Source organism: Artibeus jamaicensis, unplaced genomic scaffold, assembly GCF_021234435.1.
Source record: "Artibeus jamaicensis isolate MK-2021 breed Jamaican fruit bat unplaced genomic scaffold, CSHL_Jam_final scaffold_916, whole genome shotgun sequence".
Lineage (NCBI taxonomy): Eukaryota > Metazoa > Chordata > Mammalia > Chiroptera > Phyllostomidae > Artibeus > Artibeus jamaicensis.
In genome coordinates, this window is record NW_026522059.1 from 10,233,999 (window position 1) to 10,261,329 (window position 27,331).

Genomic DNA, 27,331 nt, shown 5'->3' on the forward strand with positions numbered 1-27,331 from the left:
GCTGTTGGTATCGGTAACACCAGGCTGAGAACTGAGTTTTATTTTCCTTATTTCACAAGCATTTAAATGACACAACCAGACAATATTCTAGTGCTTTACAAATGAAAACTCTTCATCCAACAGCCCGGTGAGGTAGTTACTGCTTCATTACCATTTCACAGAGGAGGAAACTCAGGCGCAAGGAGGTTAAGCCATTTTGCCCACTTTGTAAAGCCAGGAGCAGGTAGGTGTAGCTGGGATTTGAACCCGGGGAGTCCCGCTCCAGAGTCTGTGCCGTTATCCAGCAGGCTGGACTGTCTCCCATGTCATACATAGTATTTTAGGATTTCATTTTCAGATTCCGTAATGGGTGTATTTCATCGATCTCTTCGACGACTGTTTTGTCTACACCATTAGGACTCCAGATGAACCAGATAAAACTTAAAAAAAAATCTAGGCTTTTCTCTGATTCGGTTCAAGGAGCTCAAGGGGCCTTCCTGTATTTGAAGAGGCGTTTGATCTGAGCAATGACACGAAATTATCGGGCAATGAACTCACCCGAGAAGTGCCTCTAACTTGTCGGCAGAGGGGAGTCTGTGGGGAGTGGGCAGGGTGTGGACCTAAGCACCTGGCATGGTTGTCCAAGGTAACAGCCTCATGACACATGTTTGTTTGGCAGGAGAAACCCCCTCCATCAGGGTCACCCCAGTAACTGGCTGTGCACCCACGTGACTGAGTGCTAAACAGGAAGGGGGGCATTTGCAGTAGGAAGCTGACCCGCTTGGAGATTGGTTCCCAGGGAGACAGACCACGGTGGCACAGGGAGGCCTGGCTTGCCGGAGCCCGGCTCCAGCCGCTGCAGCAGGCGGTGGAGGAAGTCTTTGAGTTTGGTTTAATGCTCGCTCTTTGTTTTGAAGTGATTGTTTACTGAACCTTCAAAGCCAGCTCTCCAGCAGGATGTGATCTGGGCCTGAATAATTGGATGAGGCACCCCAATAGGAAGCAAGTAGTAGGGACCTGAGCCAGGAGCAGCTAGCTGATGGCCCAGCCTTTGGCATCGGAGCACTGGGGGGCTGGCCGCTCCAGAGGTCCTGAGGCCCTCTTACAACCAGAAGTAGATCCGCGGCAGGGGTCCCTTGGAGCCTGGCCTCTTTGATGATGTCGGGCTGGCCTTAATTAGGGACACCCTAATTAAGTCACCGAGGAGGAAGCTTTTTCCTAAAAATAAATTAGCAAATGTTTTGAGAGCATTTCATGAGGGATTACTTCTCAGATTATGCAAGTAATGGAAAGTTAATGGAAGACAAACCGAGAAACCTCAGTTCAGGAAAAAATCAAAGTCACCCTTAACCACTTGGTCACAAAGTGGGTTATGTGCACACATTTTCGATGAGGGTTCACACAGCCTGCGCTGTGCCAGAAATTTCTTTTTTCGCTTAGCTTTTCACTATACTGCCTTTCCATATGTGTAATTATAGGCCATGTCAGTTTCAGTGGCTGCGTGGTGTTGCATTGTTCTGTATGCCTGTAGTGAATTCAGTTATTGGACATGTGTTGAGGACCCACTGTGTGCCAGGTTCTCAGTTATGTGCTGGGGATACCACGGCAAATAAAATGGACGCAAATCCCTGCCCTCCTGGACCACATTCTATGGGAGTGGGGACAGACGCACCGAGTCAGTCACGTCTCTTGCTGATTAGAAGGATTATGTGCAATAGGGAAAAATAGGGCAGGGACCCTGTTGTTGTTTTTAAATAGGGTGGTCAGGGAAGGCCTCACAGAGCAATAGCTTATGAAGTATGTAGATATCAGAGGAAGAATGTTCCAGATGTGCAAAGGCCCTGAGGTGGGAGCCAGTTCCGTGCTGGTTTGTGTTTAGACTGTGTCTGGATTTTGATGAATTGTAAGCAGTGCTGCAGCCAATATGTCCTCGTAGCTACATCCTGTTAGGGTTCAAGGAAGTGGCGGTGTGATCAGCTTGTCAAATCTACCCCTGGGAGCAGTGGCCTCAGCGCCGGGCACGGTTGGTGCGCTCTGCCACCAAACAGGGCCTCCTCCACGTCCCCAAATCCCACCCCCGGCAGCTGGAATGGCACCAGGAAGGACAACGGCTGTGTGCTACTTCCACACTCACAGCCCTCCCCCGACTTCCGTAGTCCGGTCTCTCCGGAAAGATTGATTTATCCTGGGTCAAAAGCCTGTGCTTTTCATGGCTTTTGGAACCCATTCCTGGCACCTTTCAGAAAGTGTGTGTGTCAGCTCACAGCTCCCCGTGTGGGTACTCATCACCAGGGATTGCGTCTCAAGGACCACTAGGACCGAGAAGTTGCCGAGGCCATGGCTTCCAAGCCCCCGAGGGACGTGGTGTTCGCGGAGTGTGGGGATCCTCAGTGCTTGCCGTCTGTGATGGTGGAGAGCAGAGCCCGAATGTGCCCCGGGGAGTGTGTGAGATGCAGATGCCTGGGCCCATCCCCGGAGGTGCTGACCCAGTGGAGCTGGGGTGGGGCTCAGGTACCTGTACACCTGGCAGACGTTCCCCGTGAGTGTCTGGTAGGTTGTGCTGGCATTATACTGGGAGTAGGTGGAAGTAGCGGTGGCTTTTGGGCCACCCTGAGCGACCAAGAGCCTCCTGCAGCTCCCGAAGTGAGGAGGAGGGATCTCCCCACTCGCAAATCACACCCACCTGGATGTGTTTCAGGTGGGCAGACTGACTCCTGTGCCTAAATGTTGTGTGACTTTTTTTTTACCTGCTTTTCTTTGCTAATTTTGTTTCTTTTGCAGGAATGCTTCCTTCTTTCCTTCTTTGTTTCCTTCTTATTGGCCAGGAATAGTCTCCTTTATCCTGTAATACTGAGGGGAGGCATCACCCCCACTCCCGGAAGCTTGCACCAGCCCCACCTCCCCGTACTTCATATTTGGGTGGGTGCCCTCTGAAGGCTTTGGGATTGGCGGCTTACATGTCATCGTTCCCTTGTCTCTCTATGGCCACTTGTTGCCTGTGCGTAGTAGCTGCTCATTAAATGTCCGAGTCAGGGTGGCTGGCATTGTAGGTTGACTCATTAAAATAGCCGTCGCCACCATTTATTGAATGCTAGTCACCCTTTTAAGCACTTGGATTATTTCACATCCTCTCATGATCATCCTTTGAGGTGGGGACTCCCACCTGCATCATCTGCAGGAGGAGACAGGGCAGGGCAGCGCCAGCTGACTAAGGAGCGTCAGTGTGGGGGGAGCCGAGGTTGGCCAGGCCGACTCTAGAGCCAGGCGCGTAAGCCTTGGACCCCGCCAGTCCTTTTGGACTCGGGAACGTGGTTGCCCTCGGGGGTCCACTATCCAGGGGAGGAGAAGGACAGTCCGTGGAAGGACGTCAGAAGCAGAGCAGCGACTGCAGAAAGGACATACACAGTCATTGCCCTTTTTAGTGACGCCCACTTGTGTGTCATTTCCAGCAGCCGAGTGGGATTTGGGGGGTGCAGAGGAGGCTCTGTCTGGTGGAAGGTGGCAGAGTGCATAGGTGTGCACAGGACAGTAAGGCCGTGCACACTCAGGGTCCCCTCCCAGGTCCTGGGTGCTTCTGTATCTGCTCGGGGTCCTGGAGAAATCAGCCCCAAGCAGAACTGATCCCTAAAGGCAGAAGCAGTTGTGGAGGTGGGTGGAGGCAAGTCAGAGAGGGCACTTCCAGGGAGAAGTGGCTGAGTGTGACCACGCAGACTAATAGTAACAACACCTGACATTTTTATAGGGTGTGCGGGTCACCAGTAATTTGCTTAGGTTCATTATCCTGGTGGACATTTACAAACAGGAATAAACAAATGCAGCGGAAGCTTTGGACCCTGTGGGCTGGGGCAAGGTTGGAGGATAGGTGCTTTTTATCCCGGAGAGCCCAAACTGGACGCAAACGTCACTTACACGTGGGTAAGGGCAGCCAGACCCTGTGTCGGTGCTTAGTGAGTGAGTCCCCGAGTTTCCCATTGTGGACAAGCAGTAAGTTTTTGGCGAACCTGGGGAACAATTTTATTTTCGAAAGAACCGGGCAAACTGAGGGAGCAGTTCACAAAGTAAATTAGATGTGAGGGCAAACCCTTCCCTGACCTCTGGGAAATTATTTAAGCGCTCTGTGCCTTCGTTTCCCAGGGAGAAAGGGGGCCGTTTCATGGCCGCTCTGCCGCCTGCCCTTCCCTGGGTGGTTTTGTGCCCTGTCACGCCAGCGAGACGGTGTGCTTAGTGAGACGAGTCTCGGAAATACTAGAGGAACTATCACAGCAATACAAGTGGAAGCGGAGGCGGGGGCTGGGGTAAGATGAACTTGGAGAATGGAACAGGACAGGGATTTCATTTTCAAAGACACGTAGAGCGTGGCGCACACACACCCGTTTCTCTGGGAGGGAAACGTCCATCTGTGCCGCCCAGCACCGGAGCCACCAGCCACGTGTGGCTGTCGAGCACTTGAGTGAGGAACTGAATGCTTGGTTTTATTTCGTCGTAACTAGTTCAAGTTTATGCAAGTCTGCATGGCCAGGGACCTTTTTATTGGAAGGCTGGGCATAGACAAAGGGAAGCCTCCTTAGTAGGAAACTTAGAACATAAATACCACATTGAAGATATGGTTGACATATTCGTTCGTTTTTTAAGCATTTTATTCCAATCGGAGACCTACCCATATGTCAGAAAACAGGCATTCAGGCCTGGAAACTCATAACCCAGGAGGAAGAACAAAGCTCGATGTCCTTGTCTTAATTAGGGTGTCGTAGTTACAGATGGAGCCGTTCGTGGGGGTGGATGGATGGAGGGAGCACCTTTTGTGGTTCAGTCTTCTTTTTTATAGGCATATTTATTGCTGGTGAGCTTGGGCGAGTGGGTGAGGGTGGGCGTGCAAGGAAGCAACCATTGATTATCTCCAAGGCTGTCATCCACTTGATGGACAGGGATAATTAGTGGATTAGGCAAGCTCCAATCAGAGAATAAAAGCCCAGGAATGGCTTTTATGATGGATGGGCTTACACAGGGCCTCTTTTATCTGAGGATCTTGGGAGTCCTTCATCTTGCAGGATGGGGTGGGGAAGGGTGGTTTTGGGGACAAAGCTGTGACAGGCATTCACGGGCCCCGTCCTTCATTTTGCACACCCACTTCTGGAAGCTGCAAGTTCCTGCCTCCCACTGAAAGAAGCAAGGCGTCCAGAGGCGCTTCTGTTGGGTCAGACGCTTCCTCTCGAAGCGTAGCTTTTTCCTTTCCCCAGAGTCTGAGCTCACCATGGGGTGTGCCCAGAGGAGGAAGAGGAAGGATGCCGATGGCTACGTGTCGCACGCTCATCCTGATGAGGCTCCTGCAGACCCACCAAGGGACCTGGGGGCAGCAGTAGCCGATAGAAATGCCCAGACGGGCTGTCCCATCTCCTGGCAGGAGCAGATTGGTTCCAGGGTCTCCAGAAAACCTGAAGATGTGATAATATTCCCCATAATCACAGCACTGAGGACAGCCACTGTGAACATTGCCAGTGCGTTCCTGGGAGACCTTCTTCTGCACGGAGGGCTTTTCTTTGTTTTGTGTTTTCCTCTCCACTTGGTCGAGGATCCTGACCATTCCTGGGTGACACTATAGCCCCCTGGGGCATTGCTGTGATCAGGGGCTATGCGTTCAGGGACCCCAGCCCCAACACTCTGTGCTGCCTGGGCTCCTACAGGACCCCAGTGGAAAGCTGGACCCGGCCTGTCCGCTGAGTGGCTGTAGCCCTGAGGCTGGACTGGGAGGCTGGGGCTCTTCATCTTGCTGCTTGCGTTTTCCAGGATCAGGGGAGTGTTTGGGTCACAAAGTGGGGCAGATCTTGGGGTCACATCTCAGCCTTGCCCACTGCCTGTGGCCTCTGGGGTCCTCAGTTTCCTTGGCTGTGAAATAATGGCAGTCCCTGCCTTGGGGAGTGGCCATGAGCTTGTAAGAAAAGTGTGTTAGGCTGTGCTCCTTGGGGTGTGGCCTGCGGGCCACTGCATCACTCCAGTGAAACGCGCCACATCCAGGCCTCCACTCAGACCCTGAGAATCAGAACCTGCGTTTTTTACAAGAGCCCCAGGTTTCAGAAATGCTGATAGAAGTACCTGGCACCTAGCCACTGCTTAGAAAAATGGTGATGCTTGATGGCAGTGGTGACAGGACGCCTGTCCGGGTGGAAGGAGGAGCTTGAGAGGTTACCTGTCCTGGTGGGTACCCAACGACTGGGCAGCTGGCCTTCGTCTGGGAGCCGTGGACAGGACGAACGACTTTGAGCTGGAACCGGATTCCCTCTAGCCTGCCTCCCACTGGCCCCTGTTTATTCTCAGCGGAGCCTAATTCTCCTCCTCCTGAGAGTCCCCTCCAGCTCCCGGCCCCTCCGTGTTCCCTGTGGGGCTGTGTGGGTGTCCGGTTCCCTCAGCTGTCCTCGGAGGCTCCGCTGTCACAGCGGGCTGGGCTGGGAGAAGCAGGTCCTGCATTATTTATGGGGCACGTTAACCAGCCCTGCCGATGAGTTACACAGTGTATTCTTCTGCTCCGTGTGTGGGATGTCGTCCGGGGCTTCTTTTTGATCCAAACAAAACAAAGCAAAACAAAACAGAATCCCAAGCTCTGCAGAAGGCCACCGGCTCGGTCCTGTGCCCCCAGGAAGGCAAGGGGCCTGCTCAGCCTTCTGGCTGTGGGTGAAGTGGAGGATGAGGAGGCAGGCCCAGGGGTGTGCCCAGGGCTCGACCTTGGGTGGGGTTGCAGAAGCCGACTCACATGCCCGACTCTTGAGGAGCTGAAAGTTAGATGGGCCTTTTCCTCAGAAGTAAGAAAATGACTTCATTCTCCTCCCCACTACCCAAGGGACCCGGTTGTGGTCAGGTGCGGGACCTCTTAGCCAGGTCCTCTTGTCACCTGGCTCGTTTGGGATTTTTATCACTCGCCATCTGAACAAAGGCCATATAGTCTTCCTCTGCTGCCCCATTTGTGGTACACTCTGGACCTTGGCCTTGAAGGCTGCTCGTGGTCACCTTGTCCACCCCACCCATCTCCCGCATCTCCCAGCATGAATGCCCCACTCTGGAGGTGTCCTGTGGACAGAGCCCACTTGGGTTAGGGCCCCCATTGCCTAGCCCTCGAGCCCACAGTTCAGTGGGGGAGACTCAGGCTCATAGGCCGTGCATTGCATGATGTGAGAGAAGCAGGTGCGTCCGAGAACGCTCTGGCAGAGGTGACACTTGAGCTGGGTGGTGACAGCTGAGCAGAAGCTTTCAAGATTGTTGGATCTCCGTGGAGGTTAGAAGAGAGGACAGGCACTGGGGGTGGGGTGTGGGGCGCGTGGGCCCCATGGCTGTAGGGGTGCGAGTTAGAGCCTGTCTTTTGGGAAGCCCACCTCGCTCTCCTTGTAGGAGATGGAGACCGTCACGCTGCTTGATTTAGGGAGTCCTCAACGTGCTTGGAAACAAACCCACTTTCCCTTCCCGTTTCGGTAAAGAGAGCTTTTCCTTTCTCTAGGAACCCAGTGTGGTCTGAGTTCTATTTTCAACAGCTGCTGAGGGGTCCAAGCTCGCCTGCTTTGCTCTACAGAGAGAGTCAATGGTCCCGGAGGGAGGAGGGTCTGTTTTTCCCTTTGGCTGTGACTTTGGCCTTGGCTAAACCCGGGCGCTCGGCGGGAGTCTCATTTTCCTTGATTTGGGTCTGTCCAGAAAGTTATGAACCCCTGATGTTCTCTGGCGAACCTCTCAGTGGGGTCTGTGTTGAGACTTTTTCACAGTTCTGGGACTGCCTTTCTAGAGAGTTCCTCAAATGTGAACTCAGCCAGAAATGCGGCCCCAGGAGAGGATGACCTAGGACTTCTCGGTGGGCTGGGGGCGCAGGTTGAAAGATGAAGGACTGACTGTAGTGGAATTGCTTTCGTAAGGGCCCTCAGGGCAGGCAGTGTCTTGACTAACTTGAGTACGGTTTCCTTTACTGAGTCCAGAAAAACCCCTGGTTTTCTCTGTGACTTTTTCTCCCAGTCCCTTCTCCCTCCTTTCTGTCTTCCTCCAAGCTTGTGGATTTTTGTAGTAAAACTGATTTCAGGTGGGTAGAAACTTTGAAAGAAACTTTAAAAAAAAATCTGGAGCAATGCAGATCACCTTGCCTTCACATTTTAATAACATTTACACACTTAATTTTTTTCTTAAACAAGGAGGTTTTTGTCTTCTGTTCTTAGAAGTTGATTTTTTTTTAGAATCCATTAAATTATAGATTGCTTCAAAGAGGTAGGCCTGACACTTTGAAAGACTGTCGAATATCATTAGGGCAGGAGAGGGCTGCTTTTGGCAGGCTGCTCCTGGCTGAGTGGGCGTCCGTCGTAGGCGGAGAGCTGTGTGCTGCGCCCCTCCACTGGAGAGGGGACCCTCCTTTGGTTGCTAATTTGGTAAAGACTGAAGTGAGGCTCCAAGTGGGGGCAGGGAAGGAGCTTTTGGAGTAGTTTGAGCAGTCGTTTTGGGGCACGATCATCTTGGGTTGGAGCATTCTACCCACTGTCTGCCTGGGAGTGGCAGAGGCGGTGTCTGACTCCGCACACCCGCCACCTCTGTCTGTGGCGGCTGTCGCTGTGGCTCACCTACAGCGGGACGCACAGTGCACCTGTGCCAAGTTGGCTCTGTCCTTGGGAGCGAGGAGGAGGGATTCCAGCCTGGATGGACAGGCTGACTTGGAGGGTTTGTCACTTCTCCCCCGACAGCCTGCGGAACACTTGGGCCAATGCTCTCCAGTGTGTACTGAGCCCATCCTGAGCACTTTGATACGTGACCTCATTTATTCCTCACACCAGCCCTGCAGTCATGACTGGTCCCCACGCAGAGGTCGAGCAACCTGCCCAATGTCACATTGCAAACAGGGAGTGAAGATGCAATCCAGGAGACAACTCTGGAATGCGTGCATGTGCATGTGTGTGCGTGTGCGTGTGCGTGTGTGTGTGTGTTTAAATCCTCACCCAAGGGTATATTATTGATTTTTAGAGAGAAAGGGAGAGAGAGAAAGAGGAAGACAGAGAGAGAGAGAGAGAAACATTGACCGGTTGCCTCTCACTTGTGCCCCAATGGTGATTGAACTCGCAACCTAGGCATGTGCCCTGACCAGGAATTGAACCTGCACCTTTTGGTGTGTGGGATGACCTTCCAACCAACTGAACTACCCACCTGGGGCCCGATTTTGTGTTCTTTATTCTTTTGTACTTTTTTTCAGTGTTCAGGGGTGTTAGTGTTCAATAATGGTGATGGAATACCATACTAAAAAATACTTTTCATTAGTATTTATCACTCTAAGGAACAGGTGCTGAGAGGTGAAGTGACCTCACCCAGCCATTTACTGGTAGGACCCCGGCCGGAATTCAGGGCCCAGTGCTTCCTGCGCAGGCCTCTCGACGTTCTGTCATGTTCTCAGTGACTGTGCCTGGCCTTTTTCTTAAGAAATATCACGGATCCTCTGAGTGAACTTCTTCAGCAACCCCCTGGGTGGGAGTGGTCGGTGCTGGGAGAGCAGGGGTAGCTCTCACGCCCCTTGTGTGGATGTGCGGGGTGGTGCCTTTGCTAGAAGCGGGTCTGGGTCTGAACACGGGCTTTTCAAAAAGCTTCTCACCCTGTCTTGTGGATCAGAAGGAGAAGGAAAGGCCAGGTGAGACTGTCGTTGGTCGGTTGAGCCCTTGTGTTCTGAAGGATGCTGACCAATGCCCGTCTAGACAGAGGTCCCCCCTGGCCAGCCAGCGGACCTGATCTCAGCCCTCACCGCTTTCATTATTTGGATGTAGGTGTAGCAGGGTGTTCATACCTGGATTTGATAGGAATATGGCGCATTTTTAGGTGTCAAAATTGGAATTCCCCTCAAGGTCTTATGGGCCTGGAATGATGGCAGCCTGAGCCATCCAGAGGTTTCATTCAACCTAAGTTAAAATAAGGTTACGCTCTGGGGTTGAAGAACTGCCCCCAGGACACAAAGATGCAGGCTCTGTGGCTTCACAGTGTGGAGACAAGATCTGCATGTGGAGGTTGGTGTCAGTAGCTCGGGTGTGGCTGGCAAAAGGGCCTCCGCCAGGAGCCGGTCAGACGGGATCGCTGACCTGTGCAGCCCGGCGTCCCCCGGGGGGCACACTGCGGCCGGAGGAGTAAGTCCAGAGGCCTGCAGCGGCGGGCCTGGCTGGTCTCGGGCACCTCTGCGGAGCTGGCGGCTGGGACCCAGCAGCTTGTGTGCTAGAGCACTTGGGGTTTGGAGGGGCCGTACATTCATGCTGCTGCTGTTGCCAGGACCTGCCACTAATTTGATCTTAAATTCTGTTTATGTAACGACTTTTAGTGTTTTTATTAAAGTGATACACGACCTTATTAAAAACAAAAACCAAGCGACGGCCAGAGAGGAAAGTACAGGGAAGAAAGCAGCGCATGGGTCCAAACATTAACTCCCAGAAATAATCCATTTTAATACTTGGTTGACAGTTTTCCAGATGTGTCTCTGCACGTTTTTAGAGAGACTTGATAGCTAGAAAAATGTATCTACATAGGCACTTTTATGACAGGGTGTTCATGCCGTACATGATATTTTCAAATTAAAAATATATTTAAGTTTACTTTCATTTATCAGAAGAATTGAAACTGAAGTAATACCAAAGAAACCGCCAGACTTTCAAGAGCTGTTTCGGCACCGAAAGAAATAAGGTTCTCAGATATTCCCGTAAAGCAGTGAGTGGTTCTTAACCAGGAATGATTCTGCTCCCAAAGGGACATCTGGATATGTCTGAAGACATTTTTGGTTGTCATAACCAGTGGCATCTGTGACTGTTACTGGCACCGAGTGAACAAGGGTCACGGGTGCTGCTCAACACCTTATAAAGCACAGGGCGGCCCCTACAGAAAAGACTAATCTGCCCCAAAATGACAGCAGTGGCAAGGGTGAGAAGCTGCTCTAGGGGTAAGAGAAGATTATCAAAACCATGAGGAAGGTGAAATTATTACCGTGTTTTTAGGACTGTAAGATACACCTAGGTTTTAGAGGAGGAAAATAGGAAAAAAATTTTTGAAGCAAAAAATGTATTTAATAACCCATGACCCCGGCCCGGCTGCTGCCCTCCTCCCCGAAAGCGAGCCCAGTAAGCTACATTCGGACTATAAGGCGCACCCCCCTCCTCCCAAATTTGGGGGGAGTGCATCTTATAGTCCTACAAATTACGGTACATCTGAGCTCAGTTGAAGTTTTAGACTATTTTGATTGGGCTTCTGAAAGATGAGATGATCGACTTCATGATGTAGTTTCTCCATCCTGTTCTTTAGCAGCAGAAATGAAGAGGCGGCCCACGCTGTTGTCTTGTCGAGGTTTGAGCGTCTACCTTCCGCCTGCAACCACAGCCCCCAGGGGGTTAGTCTTCATTCTATATTTAAATGATTCGGTGCCAAACATAACATGTTTGTAACCTTCTGTAACCATGGTTTCCGCTTCTCTGGGTTTGTTTTGCATCGCCTCTTGGTTGTTGGCTCCTTGATCTTCATGTAAACAGAATGAGTGGGTGCAGGGAGGCCTCAGGCCCCGCCTGGTCTGGCCCTGGCGGAATCACACCTGCAGGTTTGCGTTCGCGTCTGAGCCCCTGCGTGGAGGAGGAGTAGGGAGACACGATGGGGCATTGCAGGGCCCTGGGTAGGAATGGAATTGAACTTGGGGGTTGCTGAAAGAAGGAAAGCTGTGGGTGAATGTGCTGGTTATCCTCAGTTCTTTGAGAAGGCGTCCATGTGGAAGCAGAGTTCATGTCTGAACTCCGAAGTTGCCCAGACGGTTAGAACCAGGACCGCATGGATGTGTGTGGGACAGGGCGGCAGATACCGGCCGCCGTGGGAGGGTGCTGAGTTCATTGTCAGCCAAACTGTGCTGGGGAACCGTCTGCTGCCACCTTGTAGGCAGATGCTGGGTTCGAGCCATCAGTGGAGCAGCTCCGTTTAGGTAACTTCCCAGCCTTGAGATTTTGAGAGTCTAACAATGCTTCCCAATGGACACCTGGGCAGGAGCCCCAGTCACTCTGAGTTCTTCTTCCCTGCCCTTTGGGATTAGAGGGAGAAAGGCCAGGGCCATGATCAGGTGGCTCAAGCCGTCCTGCACATCAAATTTGGGACCTCCACTTATCGACTCGGAAAGCGATGCATCAGCGTGCGTGTTAGATTCTTCCCGCCTGTTCCAGGTGGTATCTATAGTGTGTGAGAGTTTACAGGGACGGAGCCCACGCTGCACCCATTCCTGAGCCGGCACAGGTAACCGGGCAACGGACCGTAGGCTGCAGAGGAAGCGAGCATTCAGGCTGTCCCTGCGTCATTGGAATTGGATGTTGGGTTATTGTCTTAATAGGTGTCTCTCACAGTGCAGAGCGACCTACTGATTGACGGCTTTGTTTTGTTGTAGGGGAGCTATCCAGTTTGGGAAGATTTCATAAACAAAGCGGGCAAACTGCAGTCCCAGCTTCGGTAAGTAGAAGAACATCGTCCCCGGGAAAATGGCAACAGCCTCAGACGAAGGATGGGATAGGATGGCCCCGAGATGCAGACTGGGGTTAATTTTGGAAGTGTCACAGATATAGAAGCGTGTAGTCAGTTCTAATTTGAGCATCGTCACTTAGTAGCCATATGTCCTGGCCTCTGAGTCCCATGTATAAAATTAAACTCATTCCTTTCTGCCTCCTTCCACAGGAATTTTGAGAGTGAAATGGGGTATTATATGGAAAGCGGTGTGGGTACCATTTATAGAGCGCTCACTGTGTACCAGGCATGTGTTAACTTAATGAAATCTTCTGACCCCAGGAGCTGAGTACAGTTTCTTACCCCCATTTTACTGGTGAGGAAACTGAGGCATAGATAAGCTAAATAACTTATCCAAAGTCACACAGCGAGTAAACAATAGGGCTTTGAGTTTAGGGAGTTTGGCTGCAGAGTCCATCCTTACAAAGAGTTTAAAACCTGGTGCTGACCATTGTAGCATCTCATTTCCATGAAGTGTCTAGAAAAAGCAGATGTGCAGAGGCAGATGGAGATGGGCCGTTGCCTGGGGCTGGGGTGGGCAGGAGGCCGGCTGCAGATGGGCACGGGCCATCTCTTTGGGTGATGGAAATGTTCTAAAATCGAACGTGGTGGTGGTTGCAGAACTCTAAATTTACTAAGGACTGTTGAATTATACACCTGAAAAGGATGAATTTTTATGGTATACAAATCATGCCTCTATAAAGCTGCTTAAAAAAATACAACTTAGTGCTGTCTGCCCCCAAGGGGCTGTCTTGTGCTTTTTCATACATCACTTGATAAGGAATAGAAAATATTTTTACGTCTTCTTGTTAAAATTACATGCTCGTAAGTCAGTGGGAGGCAAGGACACTTTTGCACTTTGTGGGTGTCCCACAAGGGGTGGGACATCTGCAGAAGCAGTTAGTTGCATGCCCCTTGTTCGTGGCGTATGGGCAATGGCATAGTTTGGTTTGGAGGTATGAGGGTGATTTTTCAGAGAACAAAGCAGGTAAGTACTTTTTAGGATCCAGAGCTCTGTAGATGACAGAGAGGATGGAAGGACACCCTGATGCTCTTGGGCCTTTGCTTGTAGACACCGGTGGAATGATGGCTCAAAGTTGTGGCCGTAGGACTGGACATCGATGGCGCCCCTGGAGACGAGGGGAGCAGAGCTCAGGAGTGGCGGGCCTTTTCCCTTCCAGCCCCGCGCCTTCCTGTGGCCTGGGATTTCCAGAGCCGTGCATGGGCCTCCTGCTGGACAGGGGGCTCTGGAATGTGGCTCCTTCTCCACTGGTCAAGTCCTTTACCATCTCTTTGCTTAAGAACTTGGGATTACTTTACATGAAATCAGATCCAGACCCCTGCACTTGGAATATGCGGCCCTTCACCTTGTTTATTAGTTACATGTGCACCCCAGCCTCTGCCTCTGTTGTCATTTATTTCAACTAGGTCAGTGCCCACCCTGCAGGGGTCTGTCTGCCTGTAGTAAAACACCAAAACGTTTAAGTTTACCTGCCACCCCGACCCCACACCACATACTTTTTCTTATCTGGCTCCATTCATGTTGACCAAGGAAGAGATTCCCTCTCCTTTTGAACAATGAAGAAGCCAGAGCTTAAGGTAATGAACGGATTACTTGTATCAACACAAAGTGAGACTCGGAGCAGTGTTGTCTTAGCCCCATTGGTCCAAAGTACGGTACATTTTATGTTTTTTTAACGACATTTAGGCCTCCTGAGCACTTCCTTACTCTGTCAACTTACTGGTGCCCAGCCGAGGGCACTCGGGGGTGCGTTGGGGGGAACTGGCCTTCAGGGTGTGGTCTTCTGCATTCCAGAAAGGAGGAAGGTCAGGCTGTAGGAGAGGCAGCGAGTCTGGAAGCATCTGATTCACCCCTTCCTGCTTCCCTCGGTGGCCTGTTTGTTCCGTCCCGTTGGAGAGGGCTAAGATGTCTTGTGACAACAGCAGACAGTGAAATGTGACTTATTGGAAGGCAGTGTTTAAAAGCTCTTAATTCGTCACACTTGACCATGGGCCTCCTTTTCAGTGGAGCCCTGGTGCAAGGCACCCCTGCAGCGGGCTCGTTAAATGTGGATGGTCAGCATTGACCTGAATGAGCATAATTCCGGCCGTTGTGTCAGAGGGTAATTGTGAGTCAGAATGAGCTCTTTATTAACACGTGTGAGGATGCTTGATAAAGCTAGCCTTTCCGGGGTTTGCACTTGGTGCCAGGTCTTCTCAAACTGGGCTTCACAGTGTAACGTATTTATTTTTTTTATTTTGGTTTTGTTTTTTTTAAGTCATTTTAAAAATAATTTGAGCAGGATGTTTTCTTGCTCTACTGGAAAATATTCAGGCCTCGTTTTGAAGTTCAGCTCTAAGGGACTTCCCAGGGGCCACGCCCAGCACCTCCCAGGAACCTTTCCTTTCAAAGCCCCTGTTGCTTACACTTGAAAGCTGTTTCTTTCCTTTCCCTCTGTTTTGAACTCTTTTCCTTGATCATCTTTATTTTCATCTTTCAGCAACTTTGCATTCTTAACAATGCTCAGGAGAGACTGGATTCATGTGTGAAATACTTGGAAGTTAACATCAGGCTACAAGGTCCATTGTGCCAGTCCTGGGGCAGGCTTGCTAGTTTGGGACGTCCACCACCCGCCCAGGAGCTGGAGCAGTGCCCCTCTTCACGGCACGATGCCTCGATCACAGTCCCAGGAACCAGTCGACCACAGAGCGCTCTGGGCATCTCATGGTGCTTAAGAGCTTGTGAAGAGTTCAGAATTATTCCTAGGCCAGCAAATGAGTATCTCCTTGTCCTCCGCTTTTAGGAATTCAGAAGAGGCAGTTGAGATAGCATTCTAAGGGTGCAAAAACAGCATCTCAGTTTCATCGTGATGAGGATTTAGGGGACAAGTCACACAGCTCAGACCTTGACTTGTGGGGCAGAGTGGGACAGTGAGTCGTGTGGGGCTACTGGTCCCTGCTCTGGCAGGACCTGGCGATTTTGAAAGTCCCCTTGCAGTTGTGGTCTCAGTGTTCACATCTCTAAAATGAGTTATTGAAACTAGATGATCTCTCGTTAAGATTCCTTCTCCAAATCCATGTATAGATTGTTTTCCTACTCTAAGATTCATTTTACTGGTACCATTTAAACTTTTTAATGTTCCTCTTTCTGGTAGAAACATTTGTCTTTACCTCCTTTGTGAAACTTTACTTGGTAATACTGTATGTTGCCATGTGTAATGTACGCTTTCTGCCCAATTTTTTGAGGGAAAAAATAAGGATGAGCATATACATGGGCCTGATGATTACATACCATGGGTATAATAATCCCCTGTGTAATGCACACAGGAATGTGGGTACCCATTATACACAGCAAAGCACGGGTGATTGTATACAACCAGGTGTAATGGGATTGCCTGCGTCTGTTGACCAGACCCGAGTGAGCTGCACCGTGTTGGGGCGGAGTCCTCGTAACAGGAGGAGGAGACATGGTTCCTGAGAAACCAGCGAGTCCCCCAAGTGAATGCTTGTCCCCATCCTGTCCCTGTCGGGTGGAAGATGACGTTCAGCCCTCAGCAGAGCTGGGAGCCCCTGGGCTGTGATGAAGTTGTGAGTGTGAGACTTTCCTCATGCCTTTGTCATCTGTTTGTGTTTCAGGACAACAGTAGTGGCGGCAGCTGCCTTCTTGGACGCCTTTCAGAAAGTGGCCGACATGGCGACCAACACACGTGGTGAGCAGATGGCAGGGTGGCTTCCAGCCTGAGCTGGATCCAGCATGTGGGCCCTTTTTCTAGGGGTGGCTTCGTGAGAAGAGAGAGCCTAAGTTATTGGAGCTCAGCTGACTCGTATTTCAGATTTTTTTTTAACTCTCTGGGATTCCACGTATTGGAAGCTGCAGAGTTCTCCAGATGATGAAGCCCAAGAGAAGAGGGATGAAAAATCAAGGAAAGGAACCACCCCAGGCATGAGGTGGCTTGGTGTGTTTTTGTGTCACTTTCCATGACATGCTGGTTGCAGAGCCTTGAGCTGTGCATTTGGTGGCAGTTTGTTTTTCCCTTTTCACAGGGGCTGTCCTAAGGGTGTCCTGGCCCCCTCGTGGGCCGGGAAGCAGTGAGAATGTTTGGACAGGCCATTTTCTGGGCTCCGTTTCCCACATTTCACTGCAAAGCCCCTGAGGTGCAGATCAGTGGTTTCCTCATGTCCGAACCCCCCCCAAAACATCGTGCCTACAACAGAGTAAATGCTCAGAGTATGTATGTTAAATCAATGAAAAAAATCTTTTGAAGTATTTTAATGGTTTCAGTGACCACTGAATCCCACACAACACAAATAACGACGAGAAAACCGCCCAGTGTCCACCGCCTTGTCAGAAATGCAGCATCAGCCGTAACGTGTAGAAACTCCCGTTCCCGGAGGTGTGCTTTCCTTTTCACTCCCAGGCAGAGTCTCTCCTGCCTCCGGGGTGGCCGTATCTTTCAGGGTCTGCTGGTGCACTGGTAGCTCCGTGCTTGTTTTTGTCATTGTCACGGTAACATTGAAAAACACGGGCGCCGGGGGGTTGCTCCCACTCCCAGGAGAGTGTGGCTTCTCAGAAGCACGTGATGGGACCTCTGGTGACAGGGCTTTCACCGGGCACCCATTTACCCTAGGGGCTCAGTTACATGTTCGAGCGACTCTGCAGCAAGCACACTTCTCATTCATTCAGCAAACTTGCAAAGTTTGTCAGGCACTGTCATGGGGCCATGAAAATGCACTAGTTTCTCTCCTGGTCCTGGAGCAGCTCGCCCTTGAATGGGGGGATGTGGATGTGGAAATCAAGACTCTCCGTGTAGAAGAAACCATGTGTTTGCTCTGATTACAGTGGTAGACCAGAGTGGGGAGAACACGAAAAAGTGAGCAGTTGACTCCACCCACTCAGGGAGATGGGGCAGGGCTCCTGGGGGAGTTCATGTTTCTCTTCCTCTCCAGGGTGCCCACGGTGTTCCAGAAGGTTCCCTAGGAAAATGTGGTGCCTTTGTCTGCTTTGCCCACCTGATGTTGGTCTTACCCATTGTCATTTTTAAGCCCTTTAAGAAAATTATGTTCCACTGTAGAAACTATAGAAAATGCAAGTATAAAGAAGAACATAACATCGAAGCCAGTCTTCACTGCTGTTAGTGTTACTGGGTCTATTTTATAATATTTTTTCTTCCATTTCACCAGTGTCCAGAGTTGGACTTGTCAGTTATAGTGTCTTTTTAGAATAGTCATCTGAATGTGTCTTTTTAAAAAAAAAAGTTGCTTTATTATTTTAAGGAATTTAGGTATCTAGCATTGCATTTTTGAGGCTGTGATTCATATAAGTTTTGATATTTTAATGTTCAGTTATTGGCTGGGCCTACAGTATGGACTAGAAAGACGACCTCCGATCAGCCATGATTTCCCGCAGTGGGAGCCGGGGTGTTGGCAGGAGCTGCTCCCAGGGTGGCTCTGGGTGGGAAACAGGAGGAAAAACAGAGCAGTGATTTGTGGGAAAAGAACCAGAACAGCCTCCCTGTGGCGGTGATGGAGGTAGGGGCAGAGCCTGGTGGTGACGTATTGGACAGAAAACAAACAATGTCACAGTGACCAGACCCCAGCTTTCGTAGATTTTTAAAGTATTTGATTCCTGCTCCTTTTAGACGATTCCAGAATCCGTCACATCTGGCCATGTCCAGAAGAACCCCCGTGCACTGGGGGGAAACAGCTTTCTGTGGCATCGTGGGGTGGGGGGTGAGGGCTCTCACATGACCTAAAAAGTGTCTGCTTGGTGGAAAGGGCATCTATTTTATGGTGCTGACAAGAGAAACTCAAATGCACATACTTCTTGTATGTTCAATAAGCATCAGAAGTGATTTTTACTAAGTTAATTTTTACTTAAAAATGGAAAAAATATAGAGCATATCCTTGTATTTAAAAAATTCATGTAACAAAATGAATAAAATTAAACTCACCCTTCCAGTACCCTTTGCAGGCATTGGTATAGATTTTTTTCCTGCGTGCATGAACGAACACATCTGGGAGGAAAGGAGCTCGCTGCAGAGCAGTCTGCAGAATGACGTCTAACACAGGGCCTGTCTGTGTGAGCTCGTGCAGAAGGTAGCCCGTAAGAAGCATCGTTTCTGTGCTTTGCTGCACGGTGTATTCTACGACGGCACCTGTAGCTCTGCCTCGTTTCTTCTAGTGGCCAGATGGAATTTCCCTGGAGGTAGCACCATGTAATCAGTCTTTTATTGGGGGGGGGGTATTAGGATTATCTCCATTTATTTGTTATTACAAGCTCTGCTACAGTTATTGACTATGTCTGCATCAACCAAGGAAACTGGATCTGTAGAAAATGCTTCAAGCTGGTTTGATCAGCAGCAAATATACAAGTTCTGTTCGGAGAAAGTCCAGCCATTGTTCAGATAACGAGAACGGTTTGTGCAACATCGATGTAACCAGGCAGGCAAGGAGAGTGGACTGGAATGAGCATGTGTGAACAATGACGACTCCACCGCACTAGTCAGTGGGGAGCTGTAGACACAGTTGAGTGAGCACGTGTACTGTGCGGCCAGGCATTCAGTATGACTGAGGGAGTGGAACAATGAATCTACAGCAAATTTTGCGTTAGGCTTGAACATTCCTCTGCAAAAACTACTAGGATGATTCAGAAGGCGGCAGCTATGGACAGTTGGTGATTGGCAGCTTCATCACGACAATGTGCCCGCTCACACATCACATCTCATGCAGAGTTTTTTGGCAAAATGTCAGAATCACCCAGCCGACAGCCCCCCTGCAGCCCAGATTTGGCATCCTGAGACTTCTGGCTTTTCTCAAAACTACAATCACCTTTGAAAGGGAAGAGATTTCAGACTGTTGATGAAACTCAGGAAAATACGACGGGGCAGCTGATGCCCATTGGGAGGAGGACTGTGTGAGGTCCCAAGGTGCCTACTTCGAAGGGGCTGAGGCATCACTGTCCTGTGTGCAGGGTTTCTTGTATCTTGTATCATTTTTGATAAATCTCTGCATTTTTCATGATACATGGCTGGATACCTCTGGACAGACCTCGTCTATTTGGGTTTAAGGTCAGGAGCAGCTGTGAGTCTAATACAGTTTGCAGTACAGAAGGTCCAGTGTCCTTTGCTTAGAGCCCGTGGGTGTGTCTTTCGAGTCCCGCTCGCTGGAGGTGACGAGAGGAGTGAGTAGCAGCTATTCTTAAGTGCATCTCATTTGGGCAAGTGTCCAGAACTTCAAGCTGGCCAGTCTCTGGTGTCCAAAATATTAGCATTCCATCTTGTTTCCCCAAAGAAATGGCTCTAAAAGGTCTTTGTCCTTTTTAGCAAGTATTTTACACCAGCACTTAATACAGTTTATTGAGGAACAAATTTTAAAGCTAGTCACTGTAGGAGCAGATCACTCTCTTCTTTATGTAACTATTGTTACATGGGATGCAGAAATGTGTCCAAACTCAGTTTTGTTCTTTTTTTTTTTTTCCATGACAAGTACAAGTTGCTCTTGTAAATGTGTGTGTTTAGGTTAATAATTAAACTATGATGGAGCACCATAATACATGGTACCGCATCTTGTATTGATTTTTTTAACTTGTGTTTAATATGAAAATACAATTTTTTCTGTGTTGTTGGCCACAAAGAATTAGCGTCTAGGCACTCAGGATACTTAGAAAGCCAGACTTTTGGGGCAGAATCACCATTTTCTTTTCGTCTGTGATGGACCAGCACACAGGCTCTCGTAGGAGTTGAGAAATATTTGAACTGACTGGCATGCCATTGTCTGGGTTGCATTAGAAAAGAAAGAAAGGGAAATGCACTAAGGTGGGGGGAGGCTTCTCAGCCCTCCTCAGTGGAGGTGGCCCGTCTTGGGGATCAGCACCCCTATACCTGCAGGCACCTGGCACACCAGGGCCTGGCTCTCCCTTCCGGTGAAGGCAGGTGCCTTGGGCTGATGACGTGCCCTGCCCTACTCAGCACTGGCTCTTTGTGGCCACTGCGTCACTGCTGAGGGCAGTGAGGGCCTTTGAAAAGCGTGATGCTGGGTGACTCTCAGGTTGGGCTGCCTCTGTGTGCCTCTGTAATTACTTAAAAGCTCAACTTCCCCATCTCAGGGATATGTAGATAATGATACACCAAATCACAGTAAGGAGTGGAGGCTATAAGAAGGAAGGAAATAGATCGCCAGCCGACTAGATCATCTTTCATGTCCAAAGCCCTTTGTACGTGGGCATGGTTTTCATCTTGAGAATGATGGCTGGCCTTTACTGAGTCCATTCACAGGCTGGACTCTGTCCTATGTGTTTTCCGTGTATTGAGTCTTTTTATTTTAACCACAGCCCCAAGAGGTAGGTGCTCGCAGTCCTCATTTTCGGTGATGAAATCAGACAGGAGAGTTTACCTAAGCTGACCAAGGTCACGTGGCTAGTAAGTGGAGAAGCTGGAGTCTGGCCCCGAGCCCCGGCTTTAACAGTTAGATGACTGTTCCTTATGTAAGGAGCTCCTGGGTTCAGTACAAGCTTCTTATTTGCTTAGAAGTTACCGCTCCTGAGTGGATTAATAAAACAGTCTCTGTGGCACCTTGGAGTAATAACTAGATTGGCTGCTGATGACTGTGTTGTCTTCTGGCTGTGCCAGCTGTATGACCTCGAGTGGTTTTATTTTGCTTCTCTGAGCTTTAATTTTTTCCACCTGCAACAGGGGTTTTTCCAGGACATAGGTCCCCAGCCCTATGGGACCCCAAGTAAACTTTTTTGATCGTCTCTAATATTATATGATTTTAAATCTTGATTTGACCCATTAAAAGCCATCAAATGTGAGTGAAGGCAGGCAGTCTGAAATTTTTCTGTATGATCTTTAGAGTTTGCTCCGGACGCAGGGAGTGGAGGAAGCTAAGGTAAGCAGAGAATAGTGGAGGGGGAGAGGGTTAGTAGAGGAAAGTGAAAATGGACACCACACATGGGTACTTGGGTTGGTTTGAGCTGTGACAAGGCCCCCCAGAGACACGAGCAGGAGGAGGGCGGGCGCAGCCATCGAGGTCCACATGGTCATACCTGTGCCGTCATCCACAGTCGCTGCACTTCTGGGTGTCAGTGAAGGAAATCTCTATGGCTGATGTTGGATAAAGCAGTCCTGGTCCTTAAAAATATGTTACATATTTTTGGTATATGTTACACGTTTTTAGTGCAGACTTTGTTAAACGCTGTGGTCTTAAGACACGGCTGTGTGGGTTATAATCACTCAAGAAGTTTTTTTTAACTACAGATTTCCAGGCCCTGCCTCCTATCTATGGAATCAGAATAATGGGGTGGGTGGGGGACTGGAAATCTCAGATTTGTATGAGCTTCCCAGGAGATTATGACCTCTTGTAAGGATCTTGCCACAACCCACCTGTCCAATGACATCTCCGCCCCTGGCCGGCAGTGCCACCCACAAAGAAGTGCTCGCTGTTCCCAGAAAGCCTTTAACACCTTTCATCTCTTCCCGCTCACACATGTGCATCCCAGGCCTGGCATGACCTTCCCAGTCCACCCCCTCCCGCCCCCCCCCGTCTCTCCCAAGGTGAAGCTGGCTCTGGGCCTCTGGGACACAGGCTTTTTCTCCCCTCGCTGTTTTGTCCCCATCTTCCCCACTAGACAGCGAGCACCTCCAGGACAGGACCTGTGCCCGCTCCTCTCTGAGGTGCCCACATACCCAAATGCCAAGTAGCTGGCATTTAGCAGGATGTGGACAAGGTGGGCACATGGCCGTTATTTCCTGGGACCAGAGGCTGCTGGGATGGAGTCTTTGGCCAGATTCCGTTTGGAAGTTCAGAATTTGAACCTTGGCAGGTGGTACAAGGTGCTACCCTGCTGTGTCTGGGGGGGGTGGGGAGAGGGGAAAAGAGAGGAAACCTTCCCTTCTAGGGGAGGAGGTGCTGGGAAGCTGTTTCCAAGAGGCAGCTGGACTGGTTTGTTTGCCCCTGAGTTTTACTTTAACCAGGTTGTTTAGCTCAGATGTCACTGGCCCTTCACCTCTGGACTGACCTGGACGTTCAAGCCCTGAATTCTCTTTCATGGAATCAGAGCCTTATTATTTCTACCTAGGAAGCTCCTTAGCCACAACTGAGGAAAAAAAATTAATTATTAAAAAAAAGTCTTTAAAAAGCTCTTCTCCACAGTCCTGGAACCGAATAGTCTTTGAATATGACCTTAAAGAAATGTGAACACATTCATTCAGTAGATTAAAAATAAAAAAGCATAAAACTTCTATCTGTGGATCTCTGGATGTGGCCATAGGTTATACAGTGGTCTCTTGCTCTCACAGGCCAATTGGGGCCCCTTAGTTACTTTGGTTATGGTCTTGAGAATTCTTATGGGAAGAGAGAGACCTTAGGAGTGTTTGAGAAGTAAGTTCAGTTGTAAGTTTTCTTTAGGAGCTGAGCATAATGTTTCGAGAGACTGAAGGATAGTGTATTAATTTTTCTGATGGTCTTATTCCAATTGAGGCTTTGTAGGTAACAGGAGAAGAAGGAATGCAGCCTAAGGCATCTCCGGCAGCCCCGAGAAGTTTTATGGAAAACCGCCCAGGGCTAACTTCACTCAGAGCCTGTTTGTGGCTGACGGAGGGGCGCCGACACCTTAGCTCTGATTTCTGAGAGCTTGGTGCCCCTTCAAGGCTCAGGACACAGTTACCAAGTTGTGCAAAACTTTATAAACCGAAGCACTTACGAGCTTGCTTGCAGAGTGGATGGACTAGGAGCCGTATTTTCTCTTATTTTAAAACGCGAATCTCAGTGTGCTGTTTTTCTCATGACCTAGAATCTCTAGAATTCATTTTGGGGGTTTTGAACTTGGCCTGTTGATTTGATTCACATGAATGATGCTGGGACGCCCTCAGCAAGTTGTGCCATGTCGGTAATCCCATTTTGGAAGTTCTCACTGCTGTGTTGAAGGCGGGTGTGGGATGTACGGACAGAGCTATGAAAAATAAAAACATTTGCAGTTGGTTACAAGTAGGAAATTGGCTGGGCCAAGATGAAATTATCATCCTCCCAATTTTTTTTATTTGTTTTTTCCCCCTTTTCCTGCAGGCCCCACCAGGTCCTGTGTGTGCTGTGGCGAAAGGCCCCGATGCAGTCCTGACCTCGTGGGGCTTTGGGGCTGGGCCAGGGTCGTTCTGTGTGATGGGTAAATGTCACACACTTCTGCCATCTAATAGGGTGGCCACTCGCCACATGCGGGGTCCTTGAGCGCTTGAAATGTGGCTGGTGTGACCGAGGAGCTGAATTTCTAATGGTTCAATCTTAACGTTAACTCATTTTAATTCAAACAGCTACATATGCCTCATGGCTTCCGTGTTACACAGCACAGGTGTAGGGAGGGTAATGACTTCTGCAAAGAAGGGTTATTCTGCTTTAACAGCACATGTAGTATTTTATGAGTCGTCTCATTTATTCTTTTTTCTATCCGAAGGCTTTACTGAGGGACCTCGGGTACCTAGGGCTCTGGGAATGCCGAAAGGCGCTGTTTCTGAGACGCCTGCTCGGCGGGTGGTAGAGGGTTTAGGCAGGTGTTGGAGGGGTTAGGTGGGGAGGTACATGGAAACAGCAATCATGATTTCAAAGAATGAATGTGCCCCCTCTTTCTAAAGCATGTCCCTTTCATGCCTTCTCAAAGGACAAGCTGTTATTCCAAAGAGGGCAAACATTGGTTTCGGACGAGGGGAGGGATCTTACCCTTTAATACATATGGCACAGAAATGCATCCAATACCAAAGCAGGCATACATATATCTGTGGACTTAAAAAGTATGTAAGGAAAGGGGTAGTTGGGGGAAAAATTCCAAAAAGGCTCCTTGTGGGAGTGATAGTGGGGAGAAGCTTGAGAAAATTGTTTTGTGAGGAAGACTTAGCTTTAGACCGGTCAGCCTTTTGTCCCATTCAAGGTACATTTAAGGCATTTTCCTGAATCCGATGAGTGTTTGCTGTCAGATACTTTGCTCACACGACCAAATTGGCAGTCCCTATCACCGAGCCCATGGCCTTGTCAACAGAAAGTGGCCCACGGTTGACCAGGAGGTGGGTCCTGAGGCACCCAAGGCCAGCTTCCCTCCTCGCTGTTGGGTAGTTACCATTGTAAGAAATTCTTTAACCGCGAATGAATGTCAAGAAAGACTTTAGTGCCACGTTATGTCCTTAATTGGGCTTTATAACTGTAATCCTTTTAATGAGGATCTAACAGTGTGTTGTGTGTATGTGTTTAGGTTTAATCAGTGTACGAACATATTTAACAGCCTGTGTGTACGTGTTCCAGGAGATTGGAATCACGAACCGAGCATCACTCAGGATGAAATAAGATCCCTCCTTTCGGATCCCGTTGACCTTTCCTTGATGTCTGCACCGAGGCCTAACTGTGCCGTTTCCCCTGCTCTGTGCTCGCTGGGCAGCCCCAGTTGCCAGAGAGGGGCTGCCGCACTGTGGTTGGCCAGTGCCCTGCCTGGACAGCGTTTGGCTTGTCACTGTGTCTCCCCGAGAGGACACACGAAAGGGCAGTTCTTGTGGGTTGGCCTGAAAGGATCTAACCCGAGTCCCACTTTTCCATAAGGGGGACCAGAGCGGGATGTCACCAGAACTTTAAAACGCTATCCCAGAGAGAGCTGGGAGTACCCAGATGCCCGCCCAAGCCCCTAGGTGCCCTGTTGTGGCTTGCCCACCACGGACCGGAGAGGAGTGTTTGCTTCTGCTCCCGCTCCGGTCAGTGGTGTTACCCAGTTTGCCCAGGTGCGTTTTCCAGGCGATGCTTCAGTTAGGACGTCTGCTGTTGTCTGCCCTGCCCCGCGGCCTTCGTGGATGCTGGAGAATCATGCAGTCGTGGTGGCGGTGGCAGTGGCCGGTCCAGGCGTGGGGGCTCGTGTGTTTTTACGGGCGCCTGGGTTGGTGTGGGCGCAGCACGGCTGCTTGGGGAGTCAGGCGGTTTCTGTGCTGAAGCGATGCTCTCAGTGCTTCGTCCGTTCAGCATCCCCATTTGTCGTGCATTTTGTCCACAAGCGCCGAGGATTCATTCTCCCCTCTTCCTGTCCTCGTCCTTTCCTTTTTATTTTGGCTTAATAACTGGTACTCCTCCACCCGCTCCCGCTGCCACTCTGGTCAAATACTGATTAGCATTCACGAAAGAATAAAATTATTCTAGTTCTTACCAAAGAGGCAAAACTTTTTTTTCTTACAGTGCTTTCTTGGGAAACAGCGTTTGCCATAGAGTCATGAACTTGGTTAGGTTTGCCCCCTCAGATAAAAATAACCGCACAAAATGTAAATGTGAACTTGAAGACAGTCAAAGTTGTCAAACTAGTATTTTTTTAGAATGAGCTTGCACCTCATCACACAGCTGCCTCCTCGCCGCTCCCTCTGAGAAAGGCCCAGCCAGAAAACATGCCCAACATGCGGAAACTGCGTTGCAGTAACAATTTCACTGTCGCTGTACCCTTGTACTCTGCTGAAGGGAAAATGTGAAATGGGGAAGTAAATCAGGGAATAAAGAATATTCTCAGAGTCTTCCATCACCAAGAAGCTGACAGGTAATTCTCCTGGTGCATTTGAAAGAAACTTGATTTTTCTACATTTAGAAATATATGTGTTAGCTTAAGTGAGAATTACCTGGAGTTGTTTTGTTGTGTCTTTTTTTTTCTTAACATAATTCTCTGGTTTTTCCATTTTTAGAAAATATGGGTGCTTTTGTTTTAATAGACCATCTAGTATCTAGTGCCGCCTTTTTTTTAAAAAAGATTTTATTTATTTATCTTTAGAGGGGAAGGAGAGAGGGAGAGAAACATCAACGTATGGTTGCCTTTTGTGCGTCCCCTGCTGGGAACTGGCCTTTAGGGAACTGGCCTGCAACCCAGGCATGTGCCCTGACTGGGAATCGAACCGCGATCCTGTGGTTCGCAGGCCTGCGCTCAATCCACTGAGCTACACCAGCCAGGGCAAGTGCCGCCTTTTTATCTTCACGGGGCACACTGAGACTCAGCAAGGTGCAGTCATGTGTCCAAGGCCACCCAGCTAGTGAGGGGGCAGCGGGGATGCCTGTTCTAGCTCATGGCTGTCAATCCCAGGGTCCCCCTGCGAACTGCATGGTGAGCCGGTTGTTCGCGCGCGTCCTGGTGTAATGGTGAGGGTATTCAAGTAGGGAGCAACGGGGGCTGTGCCAACAGATCTCTGCCCTGTGCTCTGGGTCGGTTAGTGTCCGTAAAGAGGTGTGTTTGTGTGTTTGTTTACACAGTCCTCGGTTACGTGGTTTCCCAAAGCAGTTCTCCACTTCCATTCTAAGTTTTTTTTCTGTGGAAGGTGTTCTTGTCTTGTGGCCCTGTGTGTGGGTGGGCCATTTTGTTTATATTTGAATCATGTGTTATATTTGACATAAGCATATTTATCTATGAGAATAATGAGGCTCTTTCATCTACATTGGCTTCGTTTTGTGAATATATCTCTACCTGCACACCCACACATGGCACCACACACGCACACAGTGTTTTTGGATTCCCAAATGATTAAAATTGCCACGGGACTCTTATTTCTAGTGGAAGACACTGCTGTGGAAATCTGCAGCATTTCCTGCTGTGCGTGCCAGGACCCAGGGACCCTGGTTACCATGGAAACTCATATGGGGGGGGACTTTTCCTTTAGAGCTGCACTGGAGCGCATTTCACAGTTCAGTACAATGCTGCTTCTTCCCCCTTTGAAATAAGGAAAGAGAGGGAAAGATGAGGGGATTACGCGTCTAAAAAATACCGTTTCTGCTAAAATAACACAAGGCCTCTAACATGCATCCTTTTATAGTGGTTGTCTGTAGTCCGGCAGTATTTTTACCCAGAGGTGGCCAAGGT

General features: G+C 49.6%; 1 protein-coding gene across 12 annotated transcripts in view; it reads left to right on the top strand.

The window, feature by feature from the left end:
* MTSS1 (MTSS I-BAR domain containing 1) overlaps nucleotides 1-27,331 on the top strand; it is a 137,800-nt gene that overhangs the window by 10,566 nt on the left and 99,903 nt on the right. For 11 of the 12 annotated variants that reach the window (XM_037166422.2, XM_037166416.2, XM_037166414.2 and 8 more), the window contains exons 2-3: nucleotides 12,371-12,432; nucleotides 16,120-16,193. In XM_037166422.2, coding sequence (XP_037022317.2) covers nucleotides 12,371-12,432; nucleotides 16,120-16,193 — 136 coding nt within the window. Of the gene's footprint in view, nucleotides 1-11,447; nucleotides 11,918-12,370; nucleotides 12,433-16,119; nucleotides 16,194-27,331 lie in introns of those variants that run through there. The other variant, XM_037166417.2, reaches the window with a different exon arrangement.